Consider the following 25,682-nt stretch of genomic DNA (forward strand, 5'->3'; position numbering starts at 1 on the left):
GCCCATGACATTTTCTAAGAAACTAATGTTTCCTTCTTTGAGATACCATGAGAAAATATTGCTCAAAGCTTCTAAGATAGCACAAACTTTATATTTGCCATCGCTAAAACTGACGAGAACAAAACCAAGCAATGACCCTTGGGGCCTCCAATGGATACCTCCCATGATGACACAGACATTGGGCCCTTCAGGATTCCTCTTTGAATTCATGCCCCCCCCATCTAATTCTTCATCCACCCCCTTGTATTAGCATCTATTCTATCACTTTCTCTACACATAGAATATGAGATGCTTTCTCAAAACCCTAATACTTGAAGTGACCTCTCATGCACCCCAAGGCCTTCTCTTGTCCAGGCTAAATATCTCTAGTTCCTTCACCCACTTCTCTTGTGACATGGCCTCAAAGCCTCCCACTTTCTGGGGCTGCCTTGCTCTATGTACATGTTATATTGCCCAGTGAAAGCAGCTACCTGAAGGTGGAAGCCACCCCTTTCAGTCTTTGTATCCAGCATGTAGCATGATGTTTTGCATTATAGATTTTAGGGAACCGATTGGTTTTTGTTTTATTTTGCTTTGTTTTTCTGAAAGAAAACATTTAGAAAAATATTCTAAGGTATCGCTATCTCCAAGGCCAAATACAGCTCTGTGGCCTCACTCAAGACTCAACTCAAGATTAACAGAAAATGCATTTATAAAAGTAGCCTTCCAAATGAGTGTCCAAGTCCCCTCTGGCACAATATACAATCTGTAACTTTTCATTTTAAATGGCAATGAAGGAAGATGCCTATCAAAATAACCCTAAGAAAAATTTCAGATTAGGAAAACAATCTTTTTTATGATTTTAAAAACATGCCAGGAAAAACCCTACAATCTAACAAAGATATATATCCTGTAATAACAATAGTTAGTATCAGAAAATACTCCCATTTGATTTGCTAGAAGTATTAGCTGCTGCCTTAGATTAGTATGGCTCAAGAGTCAGTAAACTAGGGCCCACAAGCCAAAAGAGGCCCACTGCCTGGTTTTTTTTTTTACCTCTCATGAGTCAGGAACATTTTTTATCTTTTCAATGTGCTTTACTTTTAAATATAAAGTTATAATAAATACACTTTATTTTAAAAAGTAAACAGCTGGAGTTGTGAACTGGAGAACAATTTGGAACTCTGCCCAAAGGGCTATCAGTATCTCTACTGGGTCTGTATCCTAAAGAGATCATAAAGGAGGGAAAGGGACCCACAAACATTTTTGCGGCGGTCCTTTTTGTAGTGGTAAGAAAATGGAAACTGAGTGGATGCCCATCAGTTGGAGAATGGCTGAATAAGTTCGGGTATATGAATGTTATGGAATATTATCGTTCTGTAAGACACGATCAGCAGGATGATTTCAGAGAGACCTGGAGAGACTGACATGATGCTGCTGAGTGAAAACAGAACCAGGAAATCATTAAACAAGGCAACAAGAAGATTATACAATGATCAATTCTGATGGGTGTGGCTCTTCTCAACAATGAGATGATTCAGGCTGGTTCTAATAATCCAATAATAGAGAGAGCCATCTACATTCAGAGAGAGGACTGTGGGAACTGAGTATGGATCACAACAGAGCATTTTCATTCTTTGTTGTTGTTCACTTGCATTTTATTTTCTTTCTCTTTTTTTTCCTTTTTGATCTGATTTTTCTTGTGCAACAAGATAATTGTATAAATATGTATGCATATATTGGATTTGCCATGTTCAACATATATTGGATTATTTGCCATCTAGGGGAAGGCGTGGAGCGAAGGAAGGGAAAATTGGAACACAAGGTTTTGCAAGGGTCAATGTTGAAAAATTATCCTTGCATATGTCTTGAAAATAAACAGCTTTAATAAAAAAAGTAAATGGAATACTATAAATGATTTTAAAAATCAGTAGATGCTGATTGTCCTGTGCCTCCTAATCAGAATCTCTTAAGGCAGAAAAATACAATGTTTATGGCCCCAGTTGAGAATGCTGGTGAAAATATCAAAAAATGGAACCTGAGAATAAAGGCCAGCTGGAAATAAATTAAGAGGCAAATATTTCAAGATTGGTTGGAAGAAGGTAATTTGTTTAACTGGGCTGTGGGCCCAGAGCAAAAGAGGGTTGAGCACGGAGGTTTTCCAAAGGGTGACCTGAGTTTTGTTTTGTTTAATTGTTTTCCTCCTCCAGACAAAGAATAGGCATCAATCAGGAAGAAAGGGAGGAAATGAGAAAGAAATAAAAAGAAATAGCAATAAGATAATAACTAGGGCAACAAATAGAATTATCACTAAAAAGAATTTTTAAATAGCAAAATCTCATTTAAATATGATGGCAAAAAGATGAGAGTTTAATTAGCCCAGTTCTTAAAATTTGGGGTTAGATATTTTTCCTCCTCTAAGACTATAAGTACTTTGAAGATAAGAACAAGCATAATGTCTTCTAGCCCCAGCATCTAATGTACAATGTAGGGCATAAAATTGACAGTAAAAAGATTGTTTAGTTTTAGAAATAGTGATAAGATTATATAGATAAATAAAACAGAATGAGTCCTTACAAGGATCTAGCCCCTCAACCCACAAATGGCACTAATATTCCCGAGGTGGGGAGATCCTTATAATTCCTTTTAATATTATTCATATCTATTCAAATAATTTCATTTAAAAAATACATACTGTCTTACAAATACTCACTGACATCAACTTCATTAATTAATACTCCTATGTTAATGCATTGTCTCTTTTCTTCATATGCCAGATAGAAGAGTGAAAGTCATAGTTATTATTTTTTCCTAGCTCATCCCTTACAACTACACAACTGCTAGGCTCCTTTCAATGAAAATCAAGTGGCAAAACAATGAATTTTATCTTAAGTTTACCTCCACCGAGCCCCATCTAACTCTTTATCTTACTAGAGGAGCAGAATAAAAAATGGGGAAAAACAAAGAGTAGGGGTTGCCAAACACCTAAATTAGCAATGAGTGCTTCAGTTTGGGTTTGTCTTTGCCAACAAAATTGGGGAGGAAGTAGACAATCCCCAAAATTACACATCAGAAAAGACAGTCATAAAAAGTAAACATACTAGAGCATTGAGACCTCTTGTTCTCACATCATCTGATACTAGGTCGGACAGTAAAATTTCAGTGTACAGCGTAAACTTAATTCAACACTGTTAAAGCAGGGCCTCATTTCTCCACTTGATGGCCCTCATGAGTAACTCCACTCATTCAAAAAACTTTTACTCCCTTCATAATTCAATGGAACCCCTAAGCTGGTCTCCATGTGAAGAACAGTAATAAAAGCTGGAAACTCCATAAGCCATGCTGCTAAAATGGACTGCCTCTCTCAAGCTGGAACCTTCAAGTTTTAATAAAAAAAAAAATCAGTCAAAAAATTTTATAATTACTTACGAAGTGCTCAGAATTTGCCAGTCTTTTTGCTCATTTTCAGAATTCAGAACAATTGTTAAATGCCTACTATGTGCAAATAACTATGTGCTAGGATGGGAATACAAGAAAAAAATCAAATGGTCCCTGATCTCAGAGTTCACTTTCTCTCAGAAAAAAACTACATGTGCACATCTGGTATGGTACATCTGATAAATGGTACATATATGGTACATCTGATAAAAACTAACTTTCCATTTAATTAGCAATTGTTAAATGCCTACTATGTGCAAATAACTGTGCTAGGATGTGGATACAAGACAAAAATCAAAGTCTCTGATCTCAAGAGTTCACTTTCTCTCAGAAAAAAACTACATGTGCACAATGAAAAAGATGGACAATATGCATATTAAGTAAATATAACATAATTTAGCAGGTTGGGGACCTGTCAAAAAGACAGAGTACCCTCTCTAGGGTTGAAAGCAGACGCTATTCCAGGGCGACTGAATCAAGCCACACTAACCTCCACTTGCCCTGGAGTTTACTATGGCCAATGTTCAGAAATTTGTGGTTCCAACCACAGCTTCACGCCCATTGCACTAGAAATATCAACCTTAAAATATTTTGAAAACTGGTCGCATAAAATGCAAACATCTTTGAGAAACCTATGCTTTGAACAAAGCTCTAGAAGATAACAAGAGGCAGAGGCCAGGAGGCAGGGCATCCCAGGCCCTGAAGATGGTCTGCACAAAGGGAAAGAAGCAGAGGCTGGAGGGTGGACAATGAGGGAAGACAGCAGGACACCGAGTACAATGGGCTGGAGCCAGGCGGTGATCAAAGAGACAACAAAAGCCAGCAGAGCCTCTCAGACAGGGAAGGCAAACAGTCAGATTGGGGCTTTGAGAAAACTCCAGCTTTGGTAGGTAGGTGGAAGATGAACTGGAGAGGAGAGAAGGGTCACCCCAATGGTCCAGCTAAGAGGTGAGGCCATATGAATGTAGAAAAAGGACAGATACAAAAGGCCCAAGAGATGAAGTGAAAAGACTGGCAACCGATGGGATGAGGGGAAAAGAATAAGAATGACACTGACCATGAACTTGAGTATCTGAGATAACAGGGCTAGTCTCAACAGTTATAGGAAAGTTGGAGGGGGAAAGACAACTTTAGTTTTGAAAGTGGTAAACTTCAGATGCCATAGGATATTCAATTTGAAATGTCCAATAACAGCTGGTGATGTGGAAGAGATCTCAGGCCTTTAGTCTTGAGTAGTCCTGAAAATATCATTCAACTACAAAGAGGTACATGAATCCATGGGAACCGATGGAATCACCAAAAGAGAGCGTCTAAACAGAGAAAAGGGCCTCGGGACAGAGCCTCAGGCCAGCAAATGGACTGATCAACAGCCAGAAAACCGAGAGGGTAATGTGCAAAACATCCCAAAAAGAGTATCCGGAAGGTGGTCAGAAACATCAGATGCTGTTGAGGAGTCAAGAGGATGAGGATCGGGAAAATGGCTGGGGATGTGACAATTAAGTGTAGGAAGAGCAGTTCTAGTTGTATAATGTAAATGGAAACCATATTAGCTGGGGCTTGAGAATTAGTAATAGAAGTACCAGCAGGAAATCTAGGCAGAAAGTGATTAGGAAGGACTGAAGTAGGATGAAGGCCGTATGAAGGTGAAGGGAAAGAGAAACGGAGAGAAGGGAAGCAAATAAGCACTCACTCAGCACCTATGGTGAAGTGCCATGCCAAGGACTTTGGAGAGTCCATGCACCCTTCACAGCAACTCTCTAAGGCTGTTATTCCCATGTAATCAATGAGAAAAACGAGGCCCAAAGAGGTCACAGAGTCCCACAGCTGTCGTTATCTGGGGCCTATCTCGAGGCCATCTGTGCTGCCTGAAGGAAATAGAATGGAAGAGCGACCAGAAAGGACAGGGGAGAAGGGGGAAGACAAAGAATGACTTCCAGCTCACCAATTTAAGTGACAGGAAGAAACAAGGCTGGGGTGACCACAGATCCAGGAGGCCTCTGGGGAGTCCAACATCACTTTGCAAACAGGTACACTGAGGCCCAGGGAAGTAAAGCAGCTGGGTCTTGTCAGTCCCCAGAAGGTCTTTTTTTTTTCTGTACAGTAGGAAGAGAGGGGCCTGGAGAGGTGGCCTGGCCACCCCCATTATCTGATAGCCCGGGGGGCCAAAGAAGGGGCACTCTGCCTGAGTACTCTGCCTCCAGATCCTGTACCTGAGAACTCTGAGACTACAAGCAGAGAGGAAGGAAAGGGGCCCGAGTACAGCCATGGACAGCATTAACCCAGGAACTCCAGGTCCTCCCAAAGGGCCTCCCAAAGAAGAGGCTTCATCACCACCCTCTGGCTCATTGGGAATTTTGTGATAGGGCGAAGGACACAAAGGAGCTCCAGGTCTCGGGCTCAATTCTACAGACAAGGAGACAAGTCCTGGGAGCCATTGGGTCCAAGCTCCCAGGAAGTGGCAGCAAAGCGAGAGCACACGCCCAAGGCCCTGAGCACAAGCCTAACATTCTCTTACCACCTCACCATTTTCCAGCTCAGAATTTTCAAGCTGAGAACTTGGGGCTCTAGCCCCACACACCAGGGAGATGAAGCATTTTCATAGTGTGCCTTTAAGGCATTGTTTCCCCCCAAATTGTCCATTCTCCTGTCTATAGAACTTAAAATTGCTTATAAAAACAACTATCACCAGAGTCACAATTAGTAAAATATTGTTTCTGAGAAATGAACAAAATGACTTGGGCTGAGGAGCTGGCAAGTCTTGAATAGGCAAGGTTCCAATCTCAGTTTCCTCTCTGCACTTGCACAATCCTAAGCAGGTGCCTCCATCTCACTGGGCCTCAGTTTTATGTTTACAACATGAACTTGATCTCTAAGAGCCCTGCCAGATGTAATGATTATCTAACCAGTCATCCTGCTTGCATAAAAGAAAAAGTCGGTTCACAGTCCAGTCCCATGCCCCAATCCAATGGCTCTCCTCACTTCCTCTCACCCCGGACTCTACCATAACCCCCTCCCCAATTCTAGTTTTCATGAGAGTAGCATGACAGAATCAAAAAAAATTTTATTTGGAAGCACAAAGATCATAAGCAATCTAATACATCAACAATTTCTAGTTTCTATTCCTCCGGATTCAGATGGTACTATTTATAGAAAAACTCAACACAATTTTACATATTATTCTCTTCATCCTTAACATAGATCCTAAGAAGATTCCAGCCTCATCCCACTCTCTTAAGATTAGAAGGGTGACTAAGCTAATGAACGGGGAAAGGGGGAGGGATACTGAGGAAGTAGTAATTTAAAGCACTTCCAAAAATATTTTTTCACGTTCAACAAAATTAAATACAACTAAAGCAATTTTGAAGGAAGATACAGAAGTAGAAGAATCTCACTAATCCATTCAACACAAGCAATATTTTAAGAAGAATGGCATTAAACTTTATACCTGTAATTAGATGAAAAATTTTCAAATGAAAGTTCTTCTTCTAAAGATCTGAAACCCAGTGAAATGCTATCATGATACTGATAACTCTCACTGAAGGCTTCTTCTAGATACTTTTTTCTCACTGGGTTGGGTTTTGATGTTTTTATGACTTTGCTCTGTCACCTTCTCTTCCAGGCTGGTTGACCATTAGTCACCTTGATCCAGTTGGCCTTAGTTCCACTTACATAGAAGAGAAGGGAGCTGGGATGACCTCGGATAACCTCTAACATCCTGGCCAGGCTATAGAGCTAGGATCCTCTGCTCAAAGCAGAAGTCATCCTCCTCTGCCCAAGATCCTTCCCTATTTCTGTAAGAAAGAAAATCCCCCAGTTCAGGAGAAGTTCATAACCTCAGAGGCAACTTCATCTTCTCACGCCACTCCAAGTCCACATTACAGATGTGACCCCTGTGATATCTCTTGTAACTGTCCCCCCTTTCTGCAGTCTCTCCAGACTCCCCCGAGCCCTGCTGGCTCCCCTAGCCAGGATCTCTGCCTCCAAGGCTGGTCCTCGCCCACAGCTGCCACATTGATGCTCTCACAGCTCAGGTCTGAGCATATATCCCCTGGCTCAAGGAGCTTCAGTGGGGCTTTGCTGTCCTTAGAATGAAATACAAATTCCTCTGCTGGTTATTTAAAGTCTTTCTCCATCTGGCTAGAGGCTACCTTCGCCAACTAATGATAGCAATCAATACTTCCCATTCCAGCCAAACTGGACTTGGGGTCCCATCTATGACATCCCATCTCCTCCCTATGACCCCTAGGTCTGGAATGCTCTCCCTTCAAACATTCTCCTGCTCCCATTCCTAATTGCCTTGAACCACCACCTGATTGTCCCAGTCAATGCACCTCTCCTCCAAATCACTTTGGATTTATTTCTCCTCACTTTTATATCTGTATTCCCCAATGCCTTAAGCACATAGTAAGGGCTTAATAAATGTTTGCTGACTGACAACTGCTCTCTCGTCCTCCTTGAAGGCCGAGGGGGTGGGGGAAGGGAAGGAGAGGGCTGCCACCTCTGGACCCAGAGGCTTTCAGAGGCTTCCTGCTACTCAGACCCCTCTCATGCCGCCGGCACCTCTGGCAGTGTGCAAAAGTCTTTGGATTCTCTCCATCCCCCCCAAAAGGTTTTAAATGTGGGAAATAATACACACAGAATTACAAAGGACCAGGCTGCTAGACCTCGGACCAGCTCCTAGACCTCAGAGCAGGCTGAGTCCCTTGCTGTAAGCTCTACCTTTGCCATCCAGCTCCAGGCAACATGGGTCCCAGAGTCATCCCTCCCCAGTCTCTTTCCCACACTCTCTGCTCAGTCACATCGATTTAGAAAGTTGTTATTTACCTCCTGCCTCCCCATCTCACCCCAAATCATGTCCCTTGGAGTTCTCAGTTTCCTTCATGGTTCAACTCAGGGGCTGCCCTCCCATGAGGTCTTGCCTGACTTCTGGTTCTCCTCCCCAATGTGTCAGTCCTCTCCTCAAATAGCCTGTATTTATTTCACTGTAGATATGCTATTTCCCCTAACAAAATGCATGCACTTGAAGAGCAGAGACTGGTTTGGGTTTTTGTCTTTAATAACCAGCATAGCTCCTTGAACACAGGAGTCAATTAATAAATTATTTATTGAAAGAATGTTTCTTGAATTGCACATCTTTAACCTATACTGGATAACTTGCTGTTGAAGGGAGAAGAATGAGGGAAAGGAGGGAGAAAATTGTGGAACACAAGGTTTTGCAGGGATAAATGTTGAAAAGTATCTTTGCATGTATTTTGAAAATAAAAAGCTATTATCAAAATAAATTTTTAAAAATAATGTTTCTTGATAAAGTAAAATAAATTTTAGAGAAGGTGCTCCATTATAAATACCAACAACCAAGTAATAACAATCTTCATGGCAACTCTTTTACTTTTTAAGATTTTTATGGTAATGTTCATAAAGTAATGAGTCATTAAGACTAAAATTATTCTTTTCCCATGTTCTTTACCTTAAGAACCACAATGCAGGTACATCTGATATCTTAAAAAGAAAAATCCTGATGGATCTATAAGTAAAACCAATTCCCTGGGATTACTTAAATTGACTCACAGAATCTCACAGAAATCTGTCTAAGGCTTTAATTTTTTTTATGTGTGAATTCTCAGCATGGAATTAATGTTTATATTAAGAGGAAAATCAGTTAAGTGGGGACCTAATTTTTAAGATTTATTATTCTATATTTGTAAATAAGACTAGAAAAATAAGTGAATTGATTAAGTAGGTTATTGTTCTCTAATGATTATAAAAACACCACACTTTCTTTTCATTAAATTTATTTGGCAAAATCCACCATAAAGACACTGAAACCTCACTGGACTCAGAGTTCTTACCTTAGGTACGTGCCATAGATGAAAAACAAAGCCATCATTAGTCCATTTAACAGAAAGATCACTGCGACATAAAAGCAAGCAGGGTCTCCCAATCCTTTAAAAAACAAACAAAATGCTCCACTATAATTAAAAATCTACAAATGCATTTGAGTATGTTTCTGTTCTGAAATATTTCTCCTATATTTTGTAACACAAAAAATGTTACAAAATAGTAACACTTAAAAGACTTCTTCAGAATTCTTGATTAATCAGATCTCTGCTCTTTTTACATACAAATGAGTGGAAGCCATGAAATAGAAGCACAGCATTATCCTCCAAAGAAACTTGCCTTCACAGCTTTCTATAGGACTAAGCCCTTCTCCTCGGGTAACTGTCCAGCAGATCTTGGTCTGAATGCCAATCAAATCCATTATCCAGGTGTATATGCGATACCAGCTGGCTAAGACTACCTAAAAAAGAAACAAAATTGGAGACAGCTGAGGAAAGGACTTGGTTTATTATGGTCATGATCACCACAAAGGCTTCTGGGACACCATCCTATTAATATTCCTTGTTTTCTTGTCCATTTTGCACCAAGTCATCCAAATCTCTCAGTCTTGAAGCAACATGCATATTTCTAGGCCAGAATTGTCACTCCCAGATTTCAAATCTACCTTCTCAAGTAAGTGTTAGCATTCTAAAATCAAAGAGCCACAGATTTAGATCTAGAGGAGGTCTTTAGAAGTCATGTAATCCAATCTTATCATTTACTGTGGGGAAATTGAACCCCAGAAAAGTTCTAGGATATGTACAAGATTGCAGAGATATTGAGGGACATCCCTGATCCTGGTTCCTCTCATTCTAACATCTTCTTCCACTATACCCTACCACACAAGTATCTTATGCATGGAGACCCAAAAGGTTTTCAATTTTTTATATTATAAAAGCCTGCTTGAATTAAAACACAGGCTCAAACACCAGGAACCATATCTTTTATGTGTTCCCAACTCGTACCTAATCAATCAATCTAAGCTAAGAGGCACAGCGAATGAAGCATCAGGCCTGGGGTCATGGAGACTAATCTTCCTGAGTTCAAATACTGTCCCTGGCAAGCCATTTAACCCTGCATGCCTCAGTTTCCTCATTTACAAAGTGAGCTGGAGAAAAAAATTGGCAAACCATTCAAATATCTTTGCCAAGAAAATCCCAAATGGAGTCACAAAACAGACTTAATTGAAAACAAATGAATGATAATCAATATTATTAAGTATTAAATGCCCTATTCTGTGTCACTCATTGTGCTAAACACAAAAAAGAAAAATACAATCCCTACTCAGAATGAGCTTACACTCTATCAAGGAAGACATATATGTATGCATGTACATAAGCACACACACACACACACACACACACACACACACACACCAAACAAAAAGAAAATTAACAGAAAGCAGTGAAATACTAAGTTGCTTCAGAGCCAGAGCTCTTTGGGTGACGGGGGTGAATCAGGAAGGGGTCCTGAAAAAGTTGGGGCCCAGGATGAAGAAGAGGATTTGATGACGCAACAGGGAGGAATGAATTCATTCTACCCCTGGGGGACAGCCAGGCACCATCCTGCTTCATGAACTCGGATAAGCTCCAAGGCCACCTCTGGGACAATGACTCCCAGATTACTCTCTGCTGTGCCCAGGAGGAGGCCGAGCATGCTGGATCCTGGATTTCAGGAATCAGGAGCCGCCAGGGAGCCAAAGCACTCTGCTCATGCAGCTCTGGGAGGGCAGGGCCACCAAACTGCCCATGAATGGGCAAACCAGTCCAGATGGGAATAGGGGAGCAGGTGAAAGCTTCCATGCCCATCAGTACTGGGTATTCTTGCACTTTTAGCCAGGATGAAATAGGGAGACCCAGTCCCAGAAAGAAAAAGTGAAGCCATTTTTAGTACAGTTTTTCCTCAAGGCAATAGGGAGTCAGTAGAGACATCACAAGGTCAAATGTGCCCATAAGGAAATGCTACAACATAAAAGATGGAACTGAGCAGACCAGGCAAGAGCAGATGAAGGCCGGAACTATAGTACTGATACTATAAATGAACGGGCTTGGACACAACACGGGGAGAGGTAAAATCAGCAAAATGTGCCAGGCAGGGTGAGGAGAATCCCAAGGTTGCAAACCCTGGAGACTGAAACATGGTGATTTCTTCAACAGAAATTCCCAAACCTTATAGATGCTCAATGAATTGGAGGAAGAAGGCACAATTCTACAAAACTCATCAAGCAATTCCAACACAGAAGATTTTCACTGGAAAAGCTACTTATTTTCAATTATTTGTACTATTTCATCAGGATGGGCACTCCCTCTTGTCCTGACGCCTATCTCAGTTCTGACCCACAATCGCAGAATATAGAAAAGACTGACTGCACACAGACAATCCGGAAGCAATAGAAGGAAGACCTATTTCAACAAAATCCCAGCTCTTTCAAAGTATAAAATAAGCAAACGTAAACCCGATGAACAGGATAGGCATTCTTAAATATAAGGCTATTTAAGAATTTAAAGAACGCTGAGTAAATACTGGTTGTGTAACATTCTGGAAATTACAAGGGGTGGGAGGATGATAGGGGATAGTTTCACGCCAAGGACTTCCTAAGCTGAGGCTACTCCCCTTCCTTCCTCAGCCTTCACTGCTAGGAGTCTTTCCTTCACTTATGGTGGAGAAGAAAGGTCTTACTTCTCTTCCCTTGTTTTTCTCTTCACTGTTCAAGCTAATGGCATAACTCTACACAATGTACACCAGTGCACAGGTACAAAATTTTTGTACAAAATTGTAGCTGGCAATGGTCAATAAACAAGTTTGTTTCATTAAAAAAAAATTACAAAAAAAGAGAATCAATTTAATGAATTTTGTCAAATTCATGTGCAATTGTGGATTCCTAGAGCTGTTATCCATACTTTACTATGCTTAACACACCCATCTTCCTAGAGGGAAACTGATCCTAGGTCCCAAAGCTGATAGAAGAACTGTGCCTCTAGAGGACTAAAGAACAGCTTGCGTGCTCATGGAGTTATGAGGATCATATTATTTGTAAATGACTTAATTGTGGACAGGAGTTTTATACAAAGCAGAACATCTACCTCAGTGCAATCGACTCAAAATTAGCCCTTAACACAAAGCACTTTGGGGGGGCTTTGCAAAAAATGGGTGCGATGGGGAGAGCCTTGGTTCTGGTGTGGGTAGACCTAGCACCAAGTCCCAACTCTGCCTCTTGCCACCTATTTGCGTGACGTTGGGCTAAGTTACTTAGTTTCTCTGGCCTTCCTGTTTTGGAGTAAAATGAGATGCTGGGATTCTTCACGGTCCTTTCCAACTCTAAATCAATAATTTTAAGTAAAGTGTATCTCTGCTATTCCTTCTAAAGTAGGCTAAGTGGAAAGAGCAGTCAACTTCTTGACAAACAATACAGAAATAGAATCTTCTCCATGAAATTTAACTTTACTAATAACATTCCAGAAGTACCTCTATTTGATATGGAAAGCCTACATAACTCTAATTTACAAGCTTAATAAATCAAAATAATTGTGACAAATTATCAGTAAAATTTAATTAAACAAGTATTTATTAAGTATATATCCTAAGTAGAGCTGTTAGGAAATGCTAAATTTTGAATAAGAAATAATTCCTGTCAAGACGGTGGAAGAAAGAAGCAGCCGAGCTCTCCCAAATTTCCCTCTAAACAACTCCAAAATATTGCCTCAATTCAGGTCAGATGAAACAAATTTTTCAGGCCAAGGGAGGTCAGCTGTAAAGCTCTGTCTTACTGGAGTGAGAGAGCAAATCTCTTCAGGCAATTCAGACCCCTTCATGGGGAGGGCTCCCTTGGTGGAAGCAGCAGCTTCAAGAGCTCTTATCTCATGGAGGTTATAGCGATAGTACAAGTGATGAGAAGTACATTACAGGACATTCTTTGCTGGAGCTGGGTTCAGGACCCTGTTGCATTCTACATATGCAATACCAGGGTCAAAAGGAATGATAGCACTTGTGGCCAGAGGGGAACAAAGGCCCAGGTCACAGCTTATAGTCACATATGGGGGAGGGGGCAGAGACTCTACTTATAATTCTAATATAGAGGCACCACCAGAAATTAAGGTTATAGGAGAAGAGGGATGAGATCACCCATTAAAAAAGCAGACAGCAGAGTAGAATAAAAAACAGAATCCAAGCACATGTTGTTTACCAGAAATTAAGCAAAAAGACACCCAATAAAAATAAGGGACTAGAAGAAAATCTGTTAGGCTTCAGGTAAGGTAAAAATAAAGCAGAGGTAGGTAACAATCAAGATCTCAGAGAAAACAAAAGCAAAAATAGATTTAATTTAAGAAGAGAAGCCGGGGAACTACAGTATGCGAAAAAGTACCATAAACAATGAAGTATTATTGTTACAGGAACTAAATGGCATAGCACCCAAATTCTTAACAGAAAAGTTAAATGAGTTACAGGAAGATGTAGACAGTAAGACCATATTAGTAAAGGACCTCAAATTTCCCCTCATAGAAGGAGAAAACTATAATCATAAAATAAACAAGAAAGGTGAAGATGAATAGAATTTTTAAAAGTTAGATAGGATAGACATCTATAGAAAAGTAATGGGAATAGAAAGGAATATACTTTTTCTACACTGTATGGATCAATGGAATAAATTAGTAACAGATCACACAACTGAACATTGTTCAGTTTTATTGATTGTACAATAAAAAATGATTTCAGAAAAATCTGGCCTTACATGAACTGATACACAGTCAAGTGAACAGTACCAGAACAACACTGTACAGGAACAGCAATACTACATGATGATCAGCTGTGAAGGACTTAGTTATTCTAGTGAGACAATGACCTAAAGGGCTTATGATGAAAAAAATGCCATCTACATCCAGAGAAAGAATTGATGAATGTGAATGCTGATCAAAGTATACTATTTTTGCTTTCTTTATTATTTTTCGTCTGTTTTCTTTTGTAAGACAGCTAATAGAGAACTCTCTTGTATGTCTACACATGTATAATCTATATTAAACTGCTTATCTTCTCAAGAAGGAGAGAGAAGGAAAGAGAATTTGGAATTTTTAAGAGACAAATGTTAAAAAGTTTTGTTTACATGTTATTGTGAAAAATGAAAAAAAAATTAAATATAAGAAAAAGAAACAATCCCTGCCCCCAAGGAGTTTACCATCTAGTAAATGGTACATGACATATAAACTACTAATGACAATCATTTCATGGTGACAGACAAGAAGGCAGGAAAATAGCTCAGAAAGCCCAAATGGGTGGTGATGAACAGCAGAAATAGAGAGAAGTAGATAGATGCACAAGTGATTCTAAGAGATTGAATGGCAGGACTTGGTAACTGATGAAATACAAAAAGGAAGGGAGAAAGGAGAGGGTTCCTTTCTCTCAAGAATGGAAGAGGAATCTGATCCTAAAGTGAAGCATCAATAGAGCCAGCTCGTAGATGAGCACTGGGGTGGGGTCAGGAACACCTCAGCTTTCAAATCTGGCCTTGTACATGTTCTAGCTGTGTGACCTGGCCAAGTCACTTAACCTCTCTTTATCTCAATTTGCTCTAAAATGGGATTAACAGGAGCTCCCACCTTGTAGGACTGTTATCAGGATCAAATGAGATAATGTGTGTAAGGAAGAACACAGTCCCTGGCACACAGATCTATGCTAGCTACCATGACGATGGTGCTGTTGGTGATGGGGAAGAGGATAATGATGAAATTTAAAAGGAAAAAACATGAAGTCTTCCAAAGATTCAAAAAGTCCAACTAATTGAGTAGAAGGAAGATGTGGTTAAAGGAGAGCTGCCATGACAACAACCTATGGATTTTGGCGATCATAACTCCAGTGGAACGCAGACATCCACGCAAATGCCAGCCCCGAAATTCCCATCAGCAGAAGGTGGTAAGTGTCAAGAATGAAGGGATTGACTGAAAACTCCCAACGTACTCTCCTTGAGCCAAATCACATCTAAAGCATTTTATTACTTGGGAAAGTATGGTGGCAAATTTTCTAAAGAGGGTAGATCAAACCTCTGTTAAAGGCCCCCTGACACGTCCTGAGAAACACACTCCTCTTGCAGGCTCTGAGGGTCCTAAGAACTGCTTGCAGGGGGCTGTCTCTTTGTTAGATATATTTAATAATGAAGCTTTCTAGGAGTGAGGATACTTCTCTTTGGACCATTTGGATGGATGAAGAGGCAAAGTAGATCAAATCAGACAATATAATGTTCTACGCCAAACTTATAGCACTATGTAAAAATAAATTGTTATTATTGGACCAATTCATCTCATTTCTCCAAAAAAGGTAAATCAGAGACCATCAAAATGAAAAAAATAAACATCATTTCTTACATGATTCTAAGTCAATACAATCTAGCCTGAGATTGTGGTTCCGTGTCCTTTCTTCAAATGTCATGACACCAATTTTCTCCATTGCTCAAAGCCATTTTTTTTTTTGCAGATGTCTGAATCAAAGGCTCTGTTCAAGATGGTTAATGTAGCTAGTAATCTAAATGCCAGATAAGTAAGGACACTCGTGCACTGAACTGATAGCTGATAAATTCATGACTGAAATAAATCATTCATAACCTTCATCATGATTAATTCATTATAATAATTTGTTGTAAACTTATAACTTCACAATCCATTACAAAATAATATGTCTACAAGAAAACAGTAAAGAATTCTAGATGATTTTCATATTTTCTAGACTGCAAGAGAATGTGGTTATTTGCTAGGAATTCAATAAAACTACTCCCTTTTCCACAGTGATTCTTATCAATGCCATTTTCTCTCCCCAAAATAGCATATTTTGTCCTTAAAAAAGTGAAATTTAAGATATATGTTATCTCTCTTTCAATAATAGACTTCAGATATGGAATTACACAATCAGCTTTAGTGTCACCACTTAAAACAAAAATATACATAAAATGGGAAACTCATTTGCAAAGCAAATGAAAATTAGTAACTCACCTCTGGGTAAAGATTGAACCGTTTCAATGTATTAATCATAAGAGGATATTCTGTTAGCTTGTCATTCATAATCATCCACACTCCACTGTAAAACGAAGGAGCTTCTACGATGGTTTTGAAATAGGAATAATAAAGTCCCTAAAAGGAGAACATATTCTAGTTATGTTAAAATGAAATTACTCTTGTCTGCTCTTATCTCACACAAAACGTATTTAAAAAAAAAAAACAAAGCAATTAGACAAGTAATGGTTGTTATTAACTTTATTGGTTTCTCCTCATTAATGCCTTTTTAGAATTCAATGATCTAAGCTTATTAAAGAGCTTTTTAAACTACATTTTGGTAAAGGCATTGGGGACAAAAACAGTTTTTCAAGTGTTTTAGCACTAATATTTTACAAAGAACTTTAAATAAGTTATCCTATAGTAAATAAAATAGGTAACTAGGAAGATGAGCATTGTGAATAAGCCAAATAGAAGAAAACCTGATATAATGCAATGTATTAAGAAAGTGTCTCTCTCTCTCTCTCCCTCCCTCCCTCCCTCGTTTCTCTTTCTCTCTCTCTCTCTCTCTCTCTCTCTCTCTCTCTCTCTCACACACACACACACACACACACACACACACACACACACCCCACACACACACTTTTCCTAAGGACTCAGCACACTGTTTAAGTTTCATCAATGGAGTTATTCACTGGCATAAACAAGGGTTCTACCTAAAAATTCAACAATCCCTAGAAGAGGAAACATATTGGGTGGAGCAGGGAGGAGGGTGGGAGGAGTGGGAGAGGAGAAACATAGCAGGACAGAAAAAACATTTATTTGAAGTCAGAATCTAAATCTTGGCTCAAGCATTTACCAGCCTTGTGGACAATGGCAAATTATTTCCCTATTTGACGCCTCGGTTGTTGGTTTTTTCATCTATAAAATAGTTAGCTACCAGAGGTTTGATTGAGAAAAGTGCTTTAGTAGTCTTAAAATATTAAAAATTCCAATTTTATTTGATGAATTGGTGATTTTACTGGTGTGGCTGGGCACTGTTTCAATCAATGTAGGTAATAACCCTTCCAAAACTTGTCATTCTATGAAATTCGCCATCCATGCTATTCTGTCTTCCAGTGTTCCTAAATCTTACAGAATTTTAATAGGTACAGGATAGATTTCTCACTTAAAGAGAGCCTTCAAGAAAGCATTCTGTTCTACCAAGTCAAAGTTTTTTAAACCAAAAAACAATCTACATATCAGGATCTTGGACTCTCTGTATACTTCTCTATCAGCTGTGTGACTATAAAGATGTGGTCTGTTGTAGAAAATCTGGGAAATCCTGATTCTCCTTTCTTTTGTCTTATTGAGGACATCTCTGCTGTTTGCAGAGGAAATGCCCAAAGATTTTAGAGCTATTAGGGCACCACTTGAGCCAGTGGCAGCTATGCTCCCTTTTGCTCCTTTTTCAGTAGAAACAGCATTTGTGAGCTCTTCCCTAACTTTTGTAATCTTCTTCCCTTGCAGATGTCTTGACCTCTGAGCCCTGAGCCCCTGTAAGGCAAGCCACCTGCCCAAGTGAGACCCAGTCCCTGCCCCATCCTGTGCCCTTCAGGGCCAGTCCCACTTCTTCACTGAAAGGAAGCAGAGCGTTTCTCACAGCCCATGGCTCATGCTATCACTGGCAAGGAGGGCAGACTGTGCTAAAACTGGTAACAAATGGGCTGCTTTTCCCTCCTGCCTGCCTGTGGATTCACTCTACTTCTGTGGATCACTAGCTTCAGTGGGAACTGTAGGCAATGCTACTAATTATCCTTCTTTCTTCTAACGCAGCTTTGGCTTTAACCTTAACCTTTACGGTGACCAGTCAACCATCTACCAGAATAGACAGTCTGATCATTCTATAGCTACAGCTTAGACTGTGAGTAGTCTTTTTTTATTTTCTTTCGGTTAAGATAAGAGCTCATTTCCCATTTTATGGTGCTTTTCTGTGCCTGAAAAATGCAGCACCTCTTCTGGAAAAAAAAAAAAAAAGCGTTTATGATGTGCAGGTGTGAGAAGTTTCCTAACAGCCCCTGTTTAGTGATCCCAAATGATATCCACTACATATGTGCCCATCTTTGTCCTGAGGTCATCAAGCAGCAGTCTATGTTCACTTAATTTGAGAGCTTCTAATTAAGTTCTCCATAGACTTTCTCTGTTTCTTCAGTCTTAGCAATACTTATTTATGCAAAAGCTTCAATTATCTTCAAGGACAGAGCATTTTAGGCTGAGTGTCCAGAGAAATGAGGGTTTTTTTTTTTTGTTGGGTTTTTTTTTTGGCTGCTTTTTGCTCATTATGAAACCATCTCTGCAAATTCTTTTGTTCCTGCTGAAGAACGCTTGAGAGCTGTCCCTCCACTTAACTGCAATATTTTTGTATCTTCTCAAGTCACTAATAGTGAGGTGAAAATATCGGCGTGTTCTAGATCCTTCCGCAGAGCAGTGGACCAGCTTGTGGGTTACTGACAAAAACTGAAGGAGGCGAGTCCCAACAATTAATGTCTGTAAATTGGCTAAAAAGGGGGGCAAACTTAGGATTATCAAGAGGCCCCTCATTTCACAGATAAAGATATGGAAAGGCAGGGAGGCAAAGACGTGTATACCAAGCATATGGGACACGAGAAGTGGAGCTTTCTATGAGTTTGCTGAGAGCTGGTTGGGTTTGCTTTGATTCTGGATGTGCAGAGCCTCTCACAGGATCTCATGATACTAGGCTCTTGGTAACCTTGTAGGACTGAATCTGTATCCCAATTCACCATGCTGCTTTCCACTTTTCCCACTGGATGTGGGAATTTTTTTTAGCTATGTCAAAAGCTGAAGAAGCCATATGGACCTTTAGTATCTGTATTGGATTCATAGGTTACCATGATCCCAAAAAATCATTACCTACCTTTCATATCACAATGAACGATTGAACAAATTCACAAGTCAATTAACTAACAAGTCAACTAACTTTTCTTCCAAAGGGAATAGTATGAGGGTATTTATTTGAATTTTTAGGGGGATAATAAATAAATTTAAATCAAGGGGAACAGATAGGGGAGATCAGAAAGTGGGGTCAGGTCAGGGATGATATAAGGGCACCAGATTCCTGGGAGGGGAAAAGAAGAGAAGGGCACCAAAAATATAAGAGCAAAACCATCAGACAGACTTTGTTTGCTTCACAATTTTGCTTCAGTGATCCTTGAGCAATTAATATTACTGATCTTCTGCTCTGAAAGTATCAATTAAAAGTAAAAAAAAGTGTGTATGTATATATGTAACATATGTATACATATAAATATATATACACATATATATATGTACACACACATATGAACAAAAATCAAGTAATTTTACAATTAGAGAAAGAAATTGCTAACAAATTGCTAAACAGATTTGTTTCTTGACTCCTATTTACTACATGACACTAAATCCAAGAAAAATTGAATTAATACCTCAAAGCTTCTAGCCTCATATAAAAAATTTTTTTAAATTACTAGAATGAACATAATACACAGAACCCAACCATTTCAGTGCGAAAAGCCATCTCTCTTTCCAGTGTTGAGAGGTGAGAAAAATGACGATCATTTTCAAAGAGACTTGTTATGTGACTCCTGCAAAAAGAAAAACAGAACAACACAAAAATGTTAAAATATCTCCAAGTTATGCCAAAAGTTAGACTGCACATAAACTAAACATGTTAGTGTTTAGTTAAATCACATTCCTAAATATGAGTAATTTCAAAACCCCTGTATTTACCTAACCTGAAACTTTCTAATTAGTCTTTTAAGAGAAATGTAGACTTGTAAAGATGTGGTATATGTCTATAATTAATATTGTAAAATTGAAAATTACTTATTCAAATTTAGAGCAAAGAGCTTTGGAGAAATTTATTCATAAAGGTACTATGGCAACAAATAAATAAAACTCACCAGTGCAAAATCCCAGCAAAAGCAGCTGTAAAAGAAAATCAATTCTAATTAAATTTTTGGATTCAAATGATTTCATTCTCAAAATAAGCATTTCAAGTATAGAGAGAAGTAAGCTGCTGCTCCGACTATAAGATGAGCCATAAAAGATGACCTCGAAGGCTTGGGGTGAGTGTCAAGCAAGATAGTATCTGGAAAGTGCTCGGCATGGTGCCCGGCATCAATGGACAAGAGACTGAATCAGTGTTTGTTCCCTTCCCCGTTCCTTTCTCTTTAACAGGGGCTGGGAATAAAAACCATCCTCAGAAGTCCTTTCTTAGCCCTAAATGCACCTGTATCCATACATCCAATCTGCATGGACAAAGACTGCTGCAGAATGGGCTTAGGAAAACAAGTGGAGCTAGAAGGATGAAAAAATATAATCCTAAAGCCAATTTTATGATGACCAACAAATACTTTCCCAAGTATAGGGGAAGGGGTGGGAAACAGCTTTCTTTCTCTATGGAAAGTCATTAATTTACATTTATTCATTTTCTTGGGAGACTGAAAAACAAAGACGTATTCAATATACTGTGAGAAAAACTGGAAACTATTTGGATTAAATATTTTACTGGCTTAATTTACATTACAGAATCACAGGATCATTATGCTTTAAGGCATAAAATCAAATGTCTGTAAAACAGTCCATTCACTTTCCTACTTCTAGGAAAGAACGATTATCCCAAAGTCTCCTAAAATGAGCACTGTTCCAATGAAGAGAACACAACAGAAAGAGAAGGCAGACTGAGGGTAATGATGATCTCTTTAATAAGGTGGAAGGAGGGCTGGGGAGTTTTTATGATATATATAGAATTAACTGTATAAGATATGGAAATAACTATTTTGCCTTCCTGTCAAGAAATTTGTATTCCTTTATGACAAAATGATTTTAAAAGATAAATTTAATAATTCTAACATTGAATATAAATGGAGATGAGTCTCTCATAAAAAGAAAACTACTAACTCATGTGAATAAAATACATTAAGATACATAAAGTGCTTTCCTCACAACAGTTCTGTGAAGCAAACAGTATAAATCTCCACTTTATAGATGAAAAAACGAAAGCAACGAACAGATAGTTGTCAGATAGATGACCACACACTATTATCAGTGGCAAAGAGTGAAGTTCAATAGGGTGTCATGACTGCTATTAGCCATGGCTTGGGGTATATAGTTAAGGAATATGGAGGCAAATTTGAGACCAAATCTCCTAACTTTGAGTCCACAAGATTCTTTTATAGATAGAACTAATTCACCCCAACCCCACTCAGATAATAAGTGGCAGAGCCAGGATTACAGTTGAAGTCTTCTGACTTCTTGAGAAAAAATATGTTGTAAACAAGAGCAGAACATGCAAACCAAAAGAGAATTAGCTTGACTTCAATCTTTGACAAAATCCTAGGACATATTACAAAAGAGATGCCTTATAAGAACTTAGAACAGGAAGCAGTGATCACTAAAAGTCAACATGGCTTTTTCAAGAACAGATCAGTGCAGACGTATATCTTCTATGATGATCCAGGAACAAGGCTGGTATATTAAGGCAATCTTGTGGATATAGTACACTTAGACTTTTATAAAACATTTAACAAAATCTTGCCTAATATCTTTGTGGACAAGATTAATAGACTGACCACAACAGTATGAAACTAACCGTGGGCTGTACATTTATTTTATTTCATTAAATCCTCTCCAATGACATTTCCATCTGACTTCTGGACACTCTAGCACTGGAGTCCAAGAGACTCAGGGCTGCAGGCTGGACACTTCTGCACTGAATGATAGTAAGACTTGGATGGATCCAAATTTGGTTGAATTTAATATTTTTGTCATTTTCAATTATGTCCAACTCTACATGATGCCATTTGGAGTTTTCTTGGCAGAGTTTTACAGGAAAGATTTCCCATTTCTTTCTCTACTTCATTTTACAGATGAGGAAACTGAGGCAAACATGGTATTAAGTGACTTGCCCAGGGTTACACAACTAGTAAGGTGTCTGGGGCTGGATTGGAACTCAGGACCTCCTGACACAAAGCCCAGCACTCTATGCAGTGCAGTGCCATCTAGCTGAGCTTCTGGTTGAACTAGAGCCAAATATGTTGTTTCCAGAGCCAGGTTTCTCAGGGATGTGTCCTTGGTCCTGCATTTTCATCCATGATTTAGGTGGTTAGTGTTGATATGTGTCCTGTTATGGAGACACGCTTTGGGCCCAGTCCTTTGCAGGGGCAGCAGTGAAAGCCAGCATGTCAACATGTCTTATCTCAAGTTCCAAAGAAGGTGGAACCACAGCCAACCATGAGAGCCCTTTGCCATCACTGGACCAAGAAGGCCATGGACAAGCCGATTAGAGGCTGAGCTCAGGAGCACTTTTCCCCAAACCACACTTGTCTACTCATCTAACCTGCTCAATGGCACCGGTTCTCTCAAGAACACTGGCTCAATTCAATAATGGGCGCCCCAGCACCAAAATGTCCTGCCCTATCGCACTCTCTGCCTTCACCCATCCTCTGACCCAGAAAGATTAGAGCCGTGGCTCCTTCCCAGGGACTGAACTAAAGGATTCTTTATTCAGTAAAATAACCTGCCCTGTGTTAGGAAATCAGCTGAGAAAAATGCCTTAGTTCTCCCTCACTATTAAGTACCTAGAGAGCAGAATCTTAATCACCAGGGCACCTAGGTGGCACAAGGAAGCGAGGTGGTGCAATGAATAGAGTGCCAATCCTGGAGTCAAGAAGCCCTGAGTTCACATCTGGCCTCAGATACTTGCTAGCTTTGTGACCATGGGCAAGTCAACTAACCCCATTTGCCTCACTTCCTCATCTGCAAAATGAGTTGTTAAAGAAAATGACAAATCACTCCAGTATCTTTGCTAAGAACACCCTAAATGGGGGCATGAAGAACTGGACATGGCTAATCAACCAAACAATAAAAGCTACCTGGACCCTCCTCCAAATAGCACCTTGGACACCACCTGATGGAACCTCCACTTATGAGGCAGCGGCCTCCTTGGTGTATGACGTCTATCCTCCAACCAGGGATGAGGCAGAGAGGCTGGGGCTGACATGGGGTCACACAGAACCCCAAGGACCCGATCACCTGGCATTTACAGACTGAGATGCTCTGCCGGATCTCTGCTGTCTCTACTCCCAGCTTCCTAGAATTCAAAAGCTGCTTCTCGACTTCCTCAAATCTAACAAGCACTCTCTGACACAATTCAGTCAAAGTTCGCAACAGGCCTGCTATGTTGGTATCATCTTCCACGTGAGGAAAGAGGGCCCTCCATCAGCACGGGAAGATACTCCTTGTACTCCCTCGGTGCTGGCAAACTTGCATTTCTTCCTCTGGCAATCCTATGAAACAGACCCCAGTGATACAGTATGGAAAAGTATCTCCTTCTCCCATCCCTGACCCAGAACTCATTGTTCTCAGCTGCCTTTCTTTGCAGGCCGTCCCTCCCACTGGCAGTAGACTTCCTCCTCGCCTTCCCCCGCAGGACTCAGCTCGTTCCAAGACCTCCTTCTTCTTTGAGCCCAGGGAGGCTTTCGGTCTTGTCTCTCTATTTCAATCACAACGCCCAATGCTTCGAATGGAGACAGTACTTGACGTTTGTTGAACTGAATTGGATGTTTGTCAAATATGTGGATGACAAGAAGGTGGGACAGAAAGCCAACGTGCTGAATGACAATCAGTCAGAAAAGAGATCTCCAGACATGTTTACCCTGAGTCAAGGAAGATGTAATTCCACACATACACATTTGGGCTCCAGAAACAAATTCCCCAAGTGCGAGCCCAGAGAGGCAGGATGAGATAGTGTTCTGCAAATAAAATGGGGATTTCTGTGGGGCTGCCATGGCTGAGCCAGGCTCTCCTAACTCCCAGTTCGGCACTCACATCCTGAGTGAAGATAAGGCCAGGAGGCCAAGAGCAGACCTGGGAAAACTGGCCGAGGCAGCTGGAGCCAGTGAACCGAAGCTTGAAGTAATACTAAGGTTACTTAGTTCAGAAGTGAAGCTCAGAATACAAAGGATTCTCCCTCACAGGCCTTCAAGCGGACAGCACAAGGCTACGGTCTCGAAGATGTTATAAATTCATTCTTACTTCGACCTAAGTTGGACAAGGTCTTCTCCTTTCTGCACCTCTTGAGGCTCCTTTTAAATCTGGCTTTTACCAAACTTGGCACAATGCCAGGCATACAGTAGTTGTTTAATAAATGCTGGCAGGTGGGTGGGAATGGGCATCTGTATGCCTCATGTCTCTTCCCATCCTGGCCCATTCTTTACTCAGCTATTAAGAGCGATCTCCCTTAAAGCAAAGATATGATTCCTCACTCCCCTACTCAACAAACTTCTGGAGCATCTCATCCTCTCCCCTTCCCCCCCAGCTTGTCTTCCAAGTCTCTCCTGACCTCTCCCTCCCCTTGCCAGCATCACTAGGCTTCTGGCTATTCAGGAAGATTCCCCATCTCTGTCTCCCCCCTATCCTCCTGAATGCTCTCTCCTTCTCTGCCTATTGGTTTCCTTCAAGTCCCTGCTAAAATCATAAGAGTTTCCTGTTTCCTCTAATTTCCAGGGCCTTCCTTCCCTGGATCACCTCCCCTATATCCAATGTTTTGGATGGTGTCTCTTCCACTAGAGCAGGAGCTTTTTACCTTTCTCTGTATCCCCAGTGCTGAGCAGAATACCTTAATAAAGGTCTCCGGATGGGCTTTAACTTCACCTCTGGCTAATGGACTCAAACTTGCATCTGCAGGGCAACTGACTCCCAAGAACCAAGTCCGTCAAAGGGTCTTCAGGGCCCCTCCATGAACGGCCTCTCCCACACACTCAGAATGTCCAAAAAGAAGCTGATTGTTTCCCCAAATGTCTTCCTCCTCCTGACCTACGACTTTAGGCTCCCATGCTTTATTTGACTCCACATTGTCCCTCACATCTCGTACCCAGTTACCAAGGCCTTTGCACTGCGCCACTGAGCTGTCTGCCTATTTAGCCATTCTTATCTCTTCCCGAGGCAACCCTCAGGTCTTCCTTATCACACATCTCCATGGCATTACATTAGGACCTAGTGAGATCTCTATCAGAAGTTCCTTCCCAGGTTCAGGTCTTCCTGCCTCTATTTTCCACTTTAATCTTACATTCACAATTATCTTTCTTAAGTACAGATTTTCTCACACTCCTCCTCTGCTCAAACCTCAAAAGCCATTTCTACTAACTAAATTTCAAATTATTCTTCCTGGCACCCAAGAATACCCACAATGCAATGCTCTAACTTTCCAGTCTCATATCAGACCTCTATGGACTCATGCTCTGGACAAGCTGCACTCCTCATCGCCTCCCATCATGCTCCTGCCTTCCTTCCTTTATTTATGCTGTCTGTTCCCTCCCATCTCCCATATGGCTCCATTTGTCTGATGTATACACTGAAAACTAAGTTAATATCCCC

The 25,682-nt window shown here is 40.3% G+C and overlaps 1 protein-coding gene across 1 annotated transcript in view; it reads right to left on the reverse strand.

The window, feature by feature from the left end:
* Window positions 1-25,682, reverse strand: part of DPY19L1 (dpy-19 like C-mannosyltransferase 1) — a 109,109-nt gene that overhangs the window by 67,953 nt on the left and 15,474 nt on the right. The window contains exons 2-6 of the mRNA XM_051979435.1: window positions 20,207-20,231; window positions 19,801-19,888; window positions 16,269-16,406; window positions 9,595-9,715; window positions 9,267-9,360 (exon numbers count right to left, since the gene is read on the reverse strand). Of these exons, the coding sequence (XP_051835395.1) occupies window positions 9,267-9,360; window positions 9,595-9,715; window positions 16,269-16,406; window positions 19,801-19,888; window positions 20,207-20,231 (466 nt within the window). The remainder of the gene's footprint in view (window positions 1-9,266; window positions 9,361-9,594; window positions 9,716-16,268; window positions 16,407-19,800; window positions 19,889-20,206; window positions 20,232-25,682) is intronic.

This window comes from Antechinus flavipes, chromosome 1, assembly GCF_016432865.1.
Source record: "Antechinus flavipes isolate AdamAnt ecotype Samford, QLD, Australia chromosome 1, AdamAnt_v2, whole genome shotgun sequence".
NCBI lineage: Eukaryota > Metazoa > Chordata > Mammalia > Dasyuromorphia > Dasyuridae > Antechinus > Antechinus flavipes.